Raw genomic sequence first — 16,989 nt, 5'->3', positions numbered from 1 at the left:
GGCCTAAAGATATTCTACCTCCAAGTTGAGAAAATGAACAGCCAAAAGCTTAAAAAAGCATAACAGTTTTAAGTTTATGAGACCTGGGAGGATTGTGACATACTAAGTTTGTCCCTCCTCTCCAAGAGTATATTTGTCTTCTCTTGTCACTCTTGTAAATCATCCCACAGCCTTTTGTCTGTAGATACCATCTTCATCTGGACTTTCGCCACCATGGACCACTCAGAAACATCTTCATACCACAACTGCAATGAGTGGCCTAACAGGTGTATCCAGTGGATCATGATCCTACGTTTGGCGGTTAATAACAGTAAGAATATAAAGTAAACAGAAATGTCCCCTTATTATTTATGGGGTGGAATTCCAACATACAGGGTATAAAAAGCAGCCCATCCATATCCTCGAAACCAGGGACTGACTGGATCTGACTTTTGAAACACATCTTGTGTTACTGACTGGGACATTCGCATTGTTAGGGTGCACCCTTTGTTCCCCTGTATTGGTAACTGTGCTAAGGCTAAAACTCAGACCAACCTCGTAGCAATTCTTATCAAAAGGGAGTTTGGTACTAGATCTCACCTGTCCATGATAGTTCTACTATGCTATCTGGGAGCGGGGACAAACTTGAAAGCTGGACATTCATTGGTGGCCCCATGACAGGAAACAGTAAATCTACAAGTAGGACTAGTGCTGGATTGGGAATGTATCTACTGATGGGGACTATACCAGTAGCACTTTAGAGCAGATGACTGCACAGGGCTCCAAGCTACCTCTTTGGGTTACAGCTTGAAACTCTGAGCATCCACAAAGAAGTCCAACAATTGGAGGGATGACAACATATAGGCGAATAATGTATCTAGATGAAACACAGCCAAAGTCCGATCAAAAAGCTCACCAATTCCTGATAGGAAAGTCCAGATGTTCCTGGCCCAAATAATCTAATCTGTTCACCAAGTGGCCCTTCTTCACAGAGAGGGGAAAGCTTACTGAGAACCTTGAAATGAAAGTCGTCAGAAGAAAGGCAGCTCATAAGAGATGTGGCTAGCAGAACTCTGAACCAGAGAACTGAAGCAGAGACTCTGTAGTAAATGTGCATACCCCAAAATCTGGTGCAGAAGCGAAGGGGTCTTGGTCTAAGAAAGGACTTTGGTGTCTGTCATAATTTCCATTTAATGTATTTTGGCCCTTATCTCAAGAATTGTAGTCTGTGTAAAAAATTAGCCATATCTGTGGTTAGGTTCTTTTAGGTCAGTTTTCCAAAATAATCCAGTCAATCATATTGGCTGTGAGTTGTCACCATTAACATTTCAAAATATATTTGGGAAAACCAGGTGGCCCGTGTGCCATTGATACTCTCACATTTCTTGTTTAATCCTAGGTTGGGTGACCATCTTTTACCCACGGTTTATATAAGGCACCTCCTGTTCTTCAACGTCAATACTGCTGTTGGCTACTATTTTCATATCTTGGTGCACCATATGTGATCTGAGGATTTGATGTTCTTTGAAGTACTGATTATCCCTGTGGAATTCCTGACTCATCACAACAGTTTCACAAACGCCTAGTCCGGTGCTGCAAAAGTGCCAGAGTTATCTCGCAGCAAACCTATACCAGGCGGCGGACAAGGGAGGTGGATTTCACAAAGGTAGGAGTTTCTTGGTGCCTGCAGTACTTGTTACACTGCTTGTGGTTCTAGCTGGTAAGACTGCAGCAGAACACTGGAGGAGGCCAGCATTTTTAATTTCCTGCAATTCAGCCCTTCGGTGATGGCTCAGCAACATTCCTCCTCACAGTAGGCACATGTATGGGCAATGTAAATGTAGGACAGCAAAACAGGGTGCTCAAGGAAGGAACTGGGTCAATCAATCAGACATTTGTGAAGCGCACTACTCACCCGTGAGGGTCTCAAGGCGCTGGAGGAAGAGGGAAAGAAGCAGCTACTGATCAAACAGCCAGGTTTTGAGGAGTCTCCCGAAGGTTAGCATGTCCTGGGTCTGCCACAGGTGGATGGGGAGGTTGTTCCATGTCTTGGCGGCGAGGTGGGAGAATGATCTGCCGCCGGTGGTCGTTCGGCAAATGCGTGGGACGGTGGCGAGGGCGAGGTCAGTGGAGCGAAGCTGGCGGTTCGGGGCGTAGAAGGAGAGTCGTTCGTTGAGGTAGGCTGGTCTGGCGTTGTGGAGAGCCTTGTGAGCGTGGGTGAGGAGTTTTAAGATGATCCTCTTGTTGACCGGGAGCCAGTGCAGGTCTCTCAGGTGGGCGGTGATGTGGAAGTGGCGAGGCAGTCCAAGGATGAGGCGTGCGGAGCAGTTCTGTATTCGTTGGAGTCGTTTCTGGAGTTTGACCGTGGTTTCCACATAGAGGGTGTTGCCGTAGTCCAGTCTGCTGCTGACGAGGACTTGGGTGACCGTCTTTCTGGTTTCGGTGGGAATTCATCTGTAGATTTTGTGAAGCATGCAGAGGGTGTTGAAGCAGGAGGAGGAGACAGCGTTGACTTGCTGGGTCACAGAGAGCGTTGAGTTCAGGATGAATCCCAGGTTGCGTGCGTGGTTGGTGGGTGTCATGGCAGCTCCCAGCGTGGTCGGCCACCAGGAGTCGTCCCACGCGCAGGGGTTGGAGCAGAGGATGAGGACCTCAGTTTTGTCCTACATCTCAAGCAAACATTTCTCAGGATCACCACAGCAGATAGACTTGGTCACTGGATGTGTGCCAAGAGAATTACTCAGGGAAATGTGACATACCTATCACAACCAGGAGAGAGTTGCAGAATACCTTTATGGCCAGATGAGAAGGAAATTGAGTTTCTGGATCAAGCGAGAATGCAGTTCCAAATTACAAGACTGCTGGGAGCCCATCACTAAATCTGACTTGAACTGGCTGAAACAAGTTGTCAAGTACTACTCCACTAAACGCAATTCAAGGATCTGAACATTTACTTGAAAGGTACAACTTCCAATGGAACAATCTGTCTTTGCACTTAAGAATTGTTTTCTTCCTGTCCACCAGCAAGAAATACTGGGAGTCTTTTCCAGTCTCATCATACAAACATTTACTTCAACCTTCTATTAAAGCAGATTCACAAGTGCTTTCAGGGAAAGAATAGTCATGAAAAAAGTAAAGCCAAAACAGAAAATATTATGTTCAAAATATTTTGCCTATAAAATATAGATTTGGTTTGAGTGAGTCTAACTTTTGCTAAACTTGAGGCAATTATGAAAGTCCCATACACTAAGCCAAAACCAAACAAAATTTAGAACAATTATAGAAATAAATGTTCAAATCACTTCAAATGTAGGCCAAAATTAGTACATGGATGCCTACTGATACAAAAGTGGGCAACGTAATACTACTTGCCGAATTAAAACACCTGTGAGTTTTTCACAACCCAAAACTGTTAAAACATTGGTGCAGGTCACTAAATTACTCTAGCACTGTGATGTAGTTTTAATTTAGAAATTTAGAAATGTGAAACCTGAAGAGAGGAGAAAAGGCTGACTCTGCTCACTTTGACCTTTCCATACCAGACATGTTGGTAATGCATGTCCTAATATCATTAAGGTAAGGACCACCATTTTGAGATATGAATTCATGTTTAATCAAGCACAAAGGTTAGAACTGTTGCCCTGGTACTCTAAAGTAGGGCGGTGAGGGACACGAAAAAAATGGAAGATAACACTACAATTTAATAATAGCCACTGCTTACAAACATACATTTATTTCAATAAAATACTTGGAAAATATTTACACTTGAATCGAGAAAGCATGATGTAAACATCCCACTTCACTGCATTATTTAATAGGCTGTATAAATAGTTGAAATTTTAATAAGGGCATATCACAACTGTCTTTTTTAACAACAAAAAAACAGACACGCATATAGAAAAGTAAGTAACAATTTTAACAGGCGGACTACCTGCAGCTATCCTCCTCTTAGCATACCTCTAGTTTTTTCTGGTACTTCTCACATTCCAGCTGACACTGCATGAGGTTCCTGGCAGTTTCTTCTTCCACCATATGGGCACGTTCAGCCTCAAAAGCTTTCAGTTTCGACTGATGAAGAAGTTCAGACACCTTACTTTCTGTAGTGAGTTGAAGTTGTCTGAACCTGAAATGATATGACAGAGGATTGATAAGCACAAAGGAACAACAGCACTTTCTAAAACGGTGAACACCTGATTAAGATAAGTCAGGCATACTGCCAAAATAAGTCAATGTGACGTAATATTTTAGCAACCTAAAGGATGTGTGGTCGTGAAGCTTCTCAAATAACTCCACCAATACAAAGCAAGTATTGCTTTCCACTCAAACATCAAAAAGAGCTACGTTCCTCAACTCCGTCTTGCGGTCTAGTCTTCTTCAGCACCTACCCTTGAATGAGTTTATAATTTGACTGGAGGCAAGAATTTATGCTTCTAATTTTCCAACTCATCACCATCAGTTACAAAAGAAAACAATATTGAACTATAAACACACAACACTTCAAAAGACACCTGGGGAAGTGAACTACAAAACAACATGCAACTCAACACCCAATCAGCATATCCAATCACCACTACAGTTATTCTGCAATCTTACTGAGGTTTTTGTAGTTTAAGTAAAAAGTTATAAGACAGCATGATGATACCCGCCTTCACACTCTCCGTCTCACACCTCCCTCACAGGGCCCTTCTAGGTACCCAAAAGATCACAGCACATCACACATCCCCAATAGATACCTGCACCATCACAGACATCTCTGGTCATTATTCATACCTCCCACCTATCTAAACATGCCAGCAAATTCCTTCCCAAGACATTTCTTGCATGCTTATTAGGTATATCAACATTACTACTAGCAACTGTATGGGATACTTGGGCCCATAATCCGACAAAACAACTGGAAGCACTTCCACCGGCCATGGCAGACAACTCTTGTAGGTACCCACTTTATAATCCAGCACATCTTTCTGTGAATTACAAACTCCTGGCACTTAACTCGTCCCTTATGAGTATTGACATGGCCATCAACACAGCCTCAATGAGTGTTTGCACTATCCATCTCACAAATCACTGGCAGGTACCCACTCATGCAAATAAATACAGTCCTGATAGGTTCCACACATCTGTCATTTCACATTTTCGTGGTCAGTGCCTGTTATGAATAGCTCACAGTCGCCTCAGATCAGTTTTATGGCATCTTAATATTCCTGGTCGATATCTGCCCTCGCCATGCCATCTTTGATTGGTACCTTCTGCAATCACTCACATTCCTGGAAGTTACCAGCTTCTACCACTCTACACATTTGAGACAGATACCTGTACCGCCATCAAACATATCTAGTAGGTATCCTCTCCTATATCAAGCATCTCTGATAGGTATCCTCTCATAATCAGTGCGCATCTTTGATTGGTACCAGCTCCTCTTGTCCCTCAAATCCTTAACTAACCTTCAGATCTTCCATCTCAACATCTCTTGTCAGTATCCACACTCCACTAACAAATCTCTTGTAGATATTTGCTCCTTCCGTCTTTGTATATATGTAGCTCACGCATCCTCATTACCGGGCAGGTGCTCCAGGCAGGTGCTCCAGCGCCTTGAGACCCTCTGGGTATGTAGTGCGCTATATAAATTTTGACTTGACTTGACTTGCTTATCTCAGACAAATACTTGATGTCCCATACATTCAGGCGTTACCTGCTCCTTTATTCACAGAATCCCTCGTGTGCAAGATCACACATCTTTTTATCCCTATTAAGTACTTGATCCTGCTACCCCACTAATACTCTGCTAGGTGTCCCTTCCTACCTTGCCACAAATCCTGCAAGATAGAATAAGCCTTTCAATGCTGATGCCCGTGTGTTTGTACTCTGCATGTCATACATTTGAATCCTGCTCATCTTTTCATTCTTCTGAAGGAAAAAAGAGCATTCAATTAAAATGTACACTCTAAAACTATCTGCTATTTAGAGCTCTTAACAGACCAGAGTTGGCTAAGAGTTGGTCATTCTCAAAGTGATCCATTACAGAACCTGTATGATCTTGTTGACAAATATCGAGTACCACCACAAACTCTGGCCTGTCTATAGACAGATGCCCCAGCACTACAGCCTAATAGTTAAGCAAGATCCAAATCAGCAGAACCCCCTTATAAATACCCTCTTACTAATATCAAGGGATAACCAGCTGAGTAAGTGCCTTATACATTTCCATTTAAGTTTTCCTTGCCGGGTAGTCATTTGTCTACATTAATTTACCTAACTCAGCGTAGAGTGCTACATGTGTGGATAGGCAAGTCTAGTGTGATTGTGACTGGAATTCTCAGTTTATGAGAGACTAGAAGGTTGGACCCAAATGTTTTGAGAGGGAATTGGGGGGGGGGATTTTAGTGCAATATCAATTATGAGTTATGAACTCAGACGCGCAATAAATTGAGACTGCTAAAGCATTGGCAAAGCCAATAGGTCTTGGTTTTCAAATTCCATGCTTTTGGCTTTGCGGATGCTTGTCTTCACTGGCACATGAATGCTTGTGTCAAGGTGTATGCACATGCATGGCTGTCAGTGTTGGAACGTGTTTTCTATGAAAGGAAATACATTCTAAGATGTAGATGTATGCATTGTGACAACTGCCTTTGCAGGTCATGACGCATGTGTGTTGTGACACGTGCATTATGACAAGTGGCACACGTGTTTGCATGGGGCATGGCACCCAATTTTTTTATTTACGGATCTAACATGGTGGAGAGTTATGTTAGAATGGAAATTAAAATGTGGGGAAAAGGGGTGCATACGAACCATAAGAAAGGAAGCAAGCAGCCCAGAAGCATTTTGCAGCTTCGAGCCCCACAAAAAAATTAATCAATTAATTAATTAATAAAAAAATGTAAAATCACACTCCCATTGGGTTTGCAAGTTGGACAGCGAACATCTAGGTTCATAGGCGGTGGGTGGGAGATAAAAAAGAAATGGGAGGAGAGTGCAAGGATAGACTTGCAATACCATGAAGTGCTGGATACCAATAAATAAAAGCGTTTCCTTGAGTATGCCTTGGAAGGATACAACTCATCCAAGAAGCCCAATTGGATCGGAATGCTCCAGGGCGGAACAAAAAAACAAGGATAGGAAGGAAGCCCATCAAATCAAGAGCAGAGAACTCAGACAGACAAAAACAGCAGTTGAATCTAAAGTCAAGCCGAAGTCTGCCTAGAGCCCAAAAAGAGATATGACCAGGTAGATATTATGGTAGGGCAGAAGAAACAAGATTTCACTGTAGATACATATTAAGGAGAGACAGCATTCTCAGATCTCTAAATAAGCATTTACAATGCAATGGTCTCTGCATTGTTAAAGTTAGAGCTATTGGCATAGCTCATGACATTATTTTTATTTATGTTTTTGTTTTTAAAACATATAAATAACAATGCCAATAGTTTAATCTCTCGCAAATGCGAGACCTATTGCATTTGCACCCACACACAGAGCCACCCACACACACATACAGAGCCACCCGCAAAGAGCCACCCACACAGTCATTCACATAGAGCCAGCCACCCACACACACACAGAGCCACCCACACAGAGCCACCTACACACACACAGAGCTACCCTCACACAGACCCACCTACACACACACAAAGCCACCCTCACACAGACCCACCAACAAAAAAAGCTACCCGCACAGAGCCACACAGAGCCCAACACGCACACAGAGCCCAACACACACACACAGACAGAGCCACACACACACACAGAGCCACACACACACACACAGAGCCACACACACACACACACAGAGCCACACACACACTGACAGAGCCACACACAGACGGAGCCACACACAGAGCCACACACACACAGACAGAGCCACACACACACAGACAGAGCCACACACACAGAGACAGAGCCACACACACAGACACACAGACAGAGCCACACAAACACAGAGCCACACACACACACAGACAGAGCCACACACACAGACAGAGCCACACACAGACAGAGCCACACACACAGACAGAGCCACACACAGCCACACACACAGAGCCCCCCACACACACAGCACCACACACACACACACAGATTCCCCCCCACAAACACAGAGAGCCCCCCACACACACAGAGCCCCCTCACACACACACACAGAGGCACACACACACAGAGCCACACACACACAGAGCCACACACACATACACACAGAGAGAGCCACACACACCCACACACAGAGAGCCACACACACACAGACACACACACACACACACAGACAGACACACACACACACACACCCACACACACCCACAGACACACACAGACACACACACACACACAGAGCCACACACACAGAGTCACACACAGGGAACAGAGGGCAGAAAAAACGATCACAACGAGGGAACAGAGGGCAGAAAAACAATCAAAACGTGACTTATTTTTAACTAGGTTATGGCACTGTCAAACTCCACTACAAAAATTATTTTTATCCAGCCCCAGGAGCCCCTTTGACTGGTGTTACTGTATTATGGTAAAAGATATATGAGCAATAAATAGGCTAACGAGATCAACTGCATCGCCTTTACTACCTAATGGACAAAGATTATTGTAAAGGTGTTTACGCACAAAACTGAAATATAGCCGAATTTCGAACTATGGAACAAGGAACCTTTGAGATAAACTCTAGGTGTGCTCGACCATCTTCGAGATCCCGACATGGCCTGATCCTGCTGTAAGGGGGGCAGCTCCACGGGGCCAGGTTTTTGAGTGGAGAACAGAAAGGGATTGCTGAATGGCGGCTTCACCTGAGGTATTAGATCACTGGATTAGTTGAGAGGACAGGGGGTGTAAAAAGCAGGAAGGTACCTCCAGGTCAATCGCACCCAGGGCACAGTGTCATGCCCATGCTAGCACTCAGCAAGAAAGCCCGTGGCATATGTACCTTTCCACGCTCCCGGGAAGTTAGCTAAACAATGAAGGCAGGTCACACTGTATTCGCACAACTTTTATCACACTTCTCCAGGCCGTTGCTCTCTGCCCAGTTGTATCCTCCTTGTTGCAGCAACAACGGGCTAGAGATATATTGCTTACTCTTAGCCTTGATGGGAGGCGCCATATCTGTCCTCTGTCCCCTTCGTATTTACATTTACCCGTGTCATCGTAACCCTTTCGTATAGTTCACCTTAACCTCTGACTTTATGTCTTTAAACGTGCTCTTTGCTCCTGCCCTTGGCCCTGTTCCTTGTGCCTCGCAAACTGCCCCATAGGTGTACTCTTTACTTCTATCTCGCCATTTAGCATTTTCCTCCAAGGATCCGATATATGTAAGCTTCTTTCCACGTCCAACTACTGAGGGCCTGCGTGGGCGGGTACACACGACGGGCAGACGAGGTCATATCTTCCCACACCATTTTGCTCCTTACCATTAGCAGCTTCCTTGGCAAGTACCCGTGGGAGCTGCAGGACGGGCGGCTTGCGGCAGCCTCTCATCAGGAGGGAAGCCATGGGCGCCTGTAGCTAGAGAATCTGGGCGCATCATTGGGAGGCGGCCTGGAAGATCGTCTGAGTCACTGGCAGCGGCAAGCTCTCGTAATCCATCGTTCCCATTTCCCTGGCACCGGCCGTTGTCTGTTCTCAACTGGCAGTGGCTGTCACACAGAAAGAACGAGGGGCGGAGATTGTCAAAATACTGCAGAGAACGACACCGCACGCGGCTGCAGGATGCATCGCGCGCTGTTAAAACGTCATCAACACCAGCCGGGACGCTACTCTTATCGCCGGCGATGATGGCCCAGGGTGCGGGCAGAGAAGTGTATATTTTGAATAGATGAAAGTGCTGGCCTCAGGGAGCAGCTAAGAGCTAAACAAGTGGCTCTGCGCTGTGAACGAGAGAGACAAATGGTGGGCATGATGAGAGGGGAAAGAGGGCAGAGCAAGCGAGGCAACCAGCGAGGCAACCAGCGGAGTGTCATTGAGAAAAGTAAACAAGCCGTCAGGAGGGCAATCGAACACCACCATGTTTTTCCGAGGTTTGCATGTGGCCAGGTTCTGAGCTGGGATGGTGCAGTGAGCTAAAAAACGGTGATGGATCAAGCCCTGATCTTTTGACATGGGTAGGAGTGTTCTGCTTAATTCAGATACTCTGTCCATCACCACCCCCTTTTATGAATCGTGAGAGGGGAAAGAGGGGAAAGAGGGCAGAGCAAGCGAGGCAACCAGCGGAGCGTCATTGAGAAAAGTAAACAAGCCGTCAGGAGGGCAATCGAACACCACCATGTTTTTCCGAGGTGAAACAGAAATGCCTCGGAGAAACGCAGCGTCATTTTCGGATTCTGGGGCGTGTTTTCTTTCTCTCCACTTCCCATTGGCTGGAATGTAAAATTCCAGCCAATGGGAAGAGGAGAGAAAGAACATGAAAAAACACGCCCCTGAATCGCAAAAAGACGGGGCTTAAACGGACAGACGCCCCTTTTTCTCCAATAGCTGGCCTCCGTTTAGGAAGCCAGCCAATGGAGAAGAGGGGCGGGTTCAAGCCCCACACTCGGAAACATAAGATCTTGCCGGCACGATTGCGCCAGCGCAGCCTACGCAGGCCAAGAGCTAATAAATGACAGGTTATTTGCTTCCTAGGCAGACCCATCTTTATGATTGGCAGGCATTTATTTGGTATTAATTAGTACTTGCATGCATTGAATGAAAAAACGAAGGCGGCAAAATGCCAGATGTGCCGTGAACACCATCAAACAACTAAAGAGGTGGGCTGGAAAAACAAGCTTACAAAAACAAGTGCCACTATTGGTGGGTGATAGCACAAAAAAAGAAAAACAAGTGGGATCCCACCCTTGAGGCACAAATGAGAAAAACAAAATGAAAAAAATGTGAAACCTACAAAGGGAACTCGAACAAGACACAGGCTTTGAGGTTCTTGCAAATAAGGCATGTCATTAGAAAATATATATTCATCGAAGGTGATATGTCGGACGCCTCTCTATTAGAAACCATCCTCAGTGGTGAACATTTACAGAGGAAGGCAGTGTTAATAAATTACATCACTCTGGGGAACTACACACACACAAGCTAAACAAATTGAGATGAGATAAACATGTTGGGGCACGAAATGATGAGCAGTGGGATGAGACCCTAGCACACCCCTGAGATGTTCCCATGCGGTATGGGTTCCATGTGATACAACTTACGTTAATGCATAAAATACATTACTCAAGAATACAGTTCTGGAGGTTTGATAGAGTAATGGGTGCTTGTGAAATGTGGACAGCTGGGACCCTTCCATCATACATTGTAGGAATTCCAAAGATACGTTATTTGTGGACCAAAATGATAAAACTACGGAGTGTGTAAGCATATCAACAGGACTATGAATCCATACAAAGCTTCTGGGTAGTTGAAATTACCAGTAATTGACAAGATACTATAAATTATTTGTGAATGTGTGCCTAGTGGAGGGCAGTTGGGAAATCACAGACATGGGGCACTCCCCAGATAACTTCCGTTTAATCCGGAAAATCTCCCGCTTCTTCTCCTCTAATGCTCTCAAATCCATAGTCATGGCCCTCGTCATCTCTCGCCTTGACTACGGGAATGGCTTGTATGTGGGCATACCTGCTTACGAATCTCGCCGCCTACAGGCCATTCAAAACCAAGCCGCTCGTCTCATTCTCTCCCTCCCCAAATCCTCTCATATCACCCCGGCTCTTAAATCACTCCACTGGCTCCCTGTTCGTCTCAGATCCTTTTTCAAACTGGCCTGTCTAGCATTCTTGGCTCACTCTCGCTCCGCACCCCTGTTCATCAACTCTCTTGTCTCTTCCCATGCCCCTGTCCGCACCCTCCGTTCTTCCTCTCTCTCTCTTCTTCACACCCCTCGTTTCCGCAAATCCAGAACCGGGGGAACCCGATTCTCAGTCCTTGCCCCCCAGTTTTGGAATAGCCTTCCTCTCTCTATTCGCTCCATTCCCATCTACTCCCACTTTCGCAAAGCCCTTAAAACCTTCCTCTTCCTTCAGGCATTTCCCTCTTAAATCTTTCCTGGGTCCCCTCTGCCGAGTTTCTGATCAGGTCCCCAGCGCCAGGAAGCCGCTTGGCCATCGCGCGCTTTATTAAATATTTTATTCATTCATTCATTCATTCATATGGAGGCAGAATTGGTGTAGGGCTGTTAACAGGTATGGAGGCTAAGAGGGTGTGTTTTTTAAGAAGGTGCTGTCCTTATACAGTTGGGAAGTTGTGGGGTCTATAAAATAGAGCTCATAATATCAGACAGTCAATATAAGTGTTGCAATACAGAGGGTACAGAGGTAGCACAACTAACAAGGTTGGGATTTGGCATCTGTAGATTTGCTGCCTTGTGTGTAATTAGAAGTATATACTTAGTGAAATGGGCTCCCAAGAGGCAATGGAAGGGCTTGAACATTATTTTCTTCTTGGACAGGGGATCGTGGAATAATTACAAGATCAAGAATATTTTACACGTTTTCCGTGTTTAATAATTTAATTAAACGACAAGCATTTTCAATGCAATTGGTCTCGTATTTGCGAGCGTTTATGCTATTGGCATTGTAAATGACAATACCATTTATTTAGGTGTTTTTAAATCCAAATACCCATATAAAAGACATTGTTATTTATAATGCCAATGGCTCAAACTCTTACAAATGCGATACCACTTTAATGCTGGCTGCGCCCCTTTCTTTAGAAGCTGCTCGCCGTATTGAGGTTACAGTGAGCAGCATCTAAAGAAAGGGGGACGGCCAACATTAAAGTGAAAGCGCGGTATGGAGCGCTTTCACCCAACAATAACAAATAAACTAAGGTTCTGAAGCGTGACCTCTAAAGTTAAACTGGACCGCGCTGGAAAATTAAATAAATAAAAAAGCACATCTGCTATAGTTAAATCGGACCACCCTGCAAATTAAATAAATAAATAAGCATGGCCTGCACTGCAAATAAAATAAAAAAATAAGCGCAGACGCTATAGGTAAAGCGGACCTGCAGCCATTACTATTAAAAATATAAAAGCTGGTGGCATGCTGCCTTGAAGGAAAGCACGTCGTGAGTGAAATAGTGGAAGATCATTAAAGAAAATTGTGCTCACAGACTAGATAAAGCAGACAGTGTAACAACACAAGTAAAAAGTCCAGTCCTTATGGAAAGTTACAAATGCAGACATGGCGGTACCACGGAGGGACTACTAAGCACATTTATCAATCAAAAGCAACGATTTTGAAAGGATAGTAATAGGAGCCACTCGAAAAGATGGGCGGGAAATGGGCAGAGATTCTATTCCATACCTCAATACAGCACGTCTCGCAGAGCAGCGCAGGCGCAGCCCAGGCTTGACCTAAAAATTAGTAAATATTTTTTTGAAAAAACACGAAAGCAAGCGCAGGCGTGGCTTTTTAATGAGTTCTTGTCAAACAGGTTATCTAGAGCTTTGCCTATCCACCAACCCCCACTTTGTAAATAGCCTGGGTCAAAATATGGAACTTAACGGTTTAATAGGTGAGGGCTTGGGTGTATTTGGTATGCATGTTAATGCATACCAGCTAAAATTAATGTGAAAATTGCTTAGCATTAGCGACACGACCAAGGTGTAATTAAGTTCATTTATCTGGCGAGGGGTATAATAAGCACAGGATGGATGGAAGATCGTGGTGCGAAGACAACAAGAATGAACTTCAATTGTATTTACATTTTCCTTAACATGCAAGCAGAAAAAAAATCAAACATTAAATTACTTATCTATTTTCTCGAGAAAAGAGATTATATATCTTGAGTCAAAGGACACGTTTTAACAGGCATGCCCTCGCCAGGTGTTGCTGCGTGTGCCCGTTGGCAAGAACTGGATGTACAAAATAATTTTTACAATTAGCCCAGATCAACCTGTTTTCTGTTGTTGTTTTTGGTTTGTTTGGAGCCAACGTTGGTGTTAAGAAACCTCTGTTTCAAAATTCAAAGCTTCAAAGGTAATTGCTTAGTAGGCCCCCTTTCCAAGCTCAGAAGGTCACGCTTCCTGCACCTGGAGCACTTTACACCTGTATAATGCTTGTAATGTGAAGATCGAATTCAAGCCGAACTGGAAAGGCATGGCTGTTCCAGCTGACCAGAACCTCAGGGTAATTTCATCTTAACAACAAGAGTACGATATTGTTAACCCAGAATGTAGCGGAGTGCTTACAAACAGAAGGGTAAATAAAACCACTGTGCAAGGAGGCCCTGTGTCATAATCCCCAACACAAAAGAGTCCTTCTCATCTATCTGCTTCTTTTAGTCCATCTACTAACAAAATTCCCATTTCAATACACTCACAGCATTCTGATTCCCTTCTTCACAGTGGTGTTTCAAGGTCTTTACCTCTGATCAGAACAACCTCCCACGTATCCCTGATACGAGAGGATCCTAACACACAGTTGTTTTAGTTTAATACAAGCATTAAAATACTTTGATACCCAAAACACACACAGCTAAGAATACCCATCCATCGAGGTACACGCATTCAGTATTTTCAACTAAAGCCTACTTATTATGATCTCTTGCAAAACAGTTTCAGAACCAGCAAGATTGGTGAATACCTTTATTTTGTGCACGCCTAGGCATGCAAACAGAGAGCAGGAACACATTAAATCAGTGATTAAGATGCTGTATCAGCAAAGTGAACAGATCAAAAGAGCACAGACAAGGCCTTGATTTCAAACGGCATGTCATGTTGCACTGGCAGTTTTACAAAATAATTACTCAATCCCATCACGAAAAGATTCTGAGAACATTATTGGGAGAACGTAACCATCCTCAAAATCTCGTTGTCTTGATAGAAAGCGCATCAAAGCAATGGCAAAGCCTGTAAACACACACAAACCAATGGCTGAAGTGGGCTGAAGCAACGCCCACTCTGTCCATATCATTCTCTGTGCATCTTATTAATATGTTGATGATAAGAGCTCTTGTAATAGACAGCCAAAGCGGTCTGTGGTGAAACCAAAAAAATTAATATATTTTCTTTTTTCGATTGTGGATTAACAAGCAATACATCAAACAAGCTTTTGCAATGCAATAGGTCTCGCATTTGAGAGATTTTGAGCGTTTGGCATTGTAAATGACAATGCCTTTTATTTATGTGTTTTGAAACCTGCAAGCAATGACTATAAGTACAAAGTGCACATAAATAAAAGGCATTGTCATTTACAATGCCAATAGCTTAAAGTTTTGAAAGTGCGAGACCTAGTGCATTACAAATGCTTGTTAGTCCCTAGTAAGTGGGGTTTCTACACCAATAGCACATCTGGGTAATATTTCTTCAGAGACTGTATTTCTGTCTCCTCTTAATCTTTATCAGCCAAGCCATTCACTTTCCACTGAAGGCAAAATATCTCACATCCCCAAACATTTGTACTCGCGCTTTCACACCAGCAGGTGTTATACATAAAGGACATGGCTGGGAAAGCCATGAGGTCTAACTAAATTCTCGTTAATGAACATCTACCCACATCTCACCCTAATTGAACCACCTCCTATCAAATTCCACCCTGTATCTTGCACACTAAGAAAACATGTACCCCAACTTCTTAGGGGTAAATACTAAGTTTTGGTCCATCTACACCCAAAATCTAGATCCCCCCCAGAACATTATGTGGCTGTGAAATACCCATGAAACCCTGCAGGCTTTCCCATTTGATGTGGAAACAACTCAATAAGTACTCCTAATCTCTGTCCTTTCATTGTGTGGCCTTTGCAGTACTCCTCACTCAATGCAGGTTACAAACTCCTAAATCCTCAGCATTCTTTATGTACCTTTTTAGTTGCAAAGATAATTTGGGGAGCCTCATTGGTTCCAGGGAGTTGTTTTAGCTCGTACAAAAATTATGTTGACACCCTCAGTTTTTGTTGCATTTGAGCCAACAGTAAGTGAATAGGCTATGCCACAATCATGGTTACCTAGGGGTGAACTGTAGAAGGCCTACAATAGTGGATCTACTCCGGTAGAGAACTATTACCTGGCTCTCGTGGGGGACATTTACAAAAGACAGTTGTGCAGCAGCACAGCTTGCAAGCATTCCATATGTGAAATATGCAAAGCAGCAACATGGATATATGGGCATACCTGTGCATGCTTTCGCAAAGCTTTAAATGCTTAGATTGTATGCCCCCATTGTGCGAGTATGTGGTACAAGTCCATGTAGCTGTTTTCGCCTTTCTCTGACCTCAGCTAAATGTTACGTCGTACCAGTATTCAGTTAAGTGACTTTTCCCCCCCGATAATCCATACTGTGAGTAAGTTCCTGAGCTGGTGTACAGCTTAACCTGCAGCAATGCCAGAAGGAGTGGTACTCTCAACTGTCACATGCAGGTATGCGCTTGTGAATCACCATCTTTCTTATATTACTTCACTTTATTGCATGTTTACGCACCACCAACAATGTGCTGCAAAATGTTGGAACACTCCTCCAAACTTTGCTCCTGACAAGATATTCTCACATAGATTACAGTCTGTTACCCACACTGTACTATGTACAAAAAACTTACTGGTCGTGTCCGGACCACTGGATAGCGCTCAGACACCTGTCACGAGTATGAGGCGCAATACAAATTCTACAATACAGACAGAGTGAGAGATCTCGTGTTTGAAAAATGTAGCTTTAATCCTAGGGCTCAAGCCACCACTACAGGCCCCGAACACTTTGATGCCAAGGGAAGTCATTTGAGCGACCATCAACATTTCTACATCTCTAAGTTCACCATGAAGGCGCAGTTTGCTGTTTAAGAGCCCGGTTTATGCAGACAGAAAGCCAGCCAGCTTCTCTGTGACCAGTCTTTGTTTCCAACACTCCCTGTGAGGCTAGTTGGCACTGTTAGTGTTGCTTGTTCATTAGCACATTCCTGGGTAATTATGCTAAGTGACTTGCGTCTATTATAAGAACACCTTCTGCAAGCAGAGGTTATAAAAAATGCGAGACCTATGGCATTGGAAAGAAGTGGCTGCCATTATCCCGGCTGCTTTAAATGAGAAAGCACGCA

The 16,989-nt window shown here is 44.0% G+C and overlaps 1 protein-coding gene across 1 annotated transcript in view; it reads right to left on the bottom strand.

Moving 5' to 3' along the window:
• Positions 1-16,989, bottom strand: part of PIBF1 (progesterone immunomodulatory binding factor 1) — an 853,407-nt gene that overhangs the window by 557,807 nt on the left and 278,611 nt on the right. The window contains exon 11 of the mRNA XM_078656041.1: positions 3,937-4,102. Coding sequence (XP_078512167.1) covers positions 3,937-4,102 — 166 coding nt within the window. The remainder of the gene's footprint in view (positions 1-3,936; positions 4,103-16,989) is intronic.

Source organism: Lissotriton helveticus, chromosome 8, assembly GCF_964261635.1.
Source record: "Lissotriton helveticus chromosome 8, aLisHel1.1, whole genome shotgun sequence".
Lineage (NCBI taxonomy): Eukaryota > Metazoa > Chordata > Amphibia > Caudata > Salamandridae > Lissotriton > Lissotriton helveticus.
Note: the sequence above shows the minus strand (reverse complement) of the source record. Positions and strands in the feature narration are given on the sequence as shown.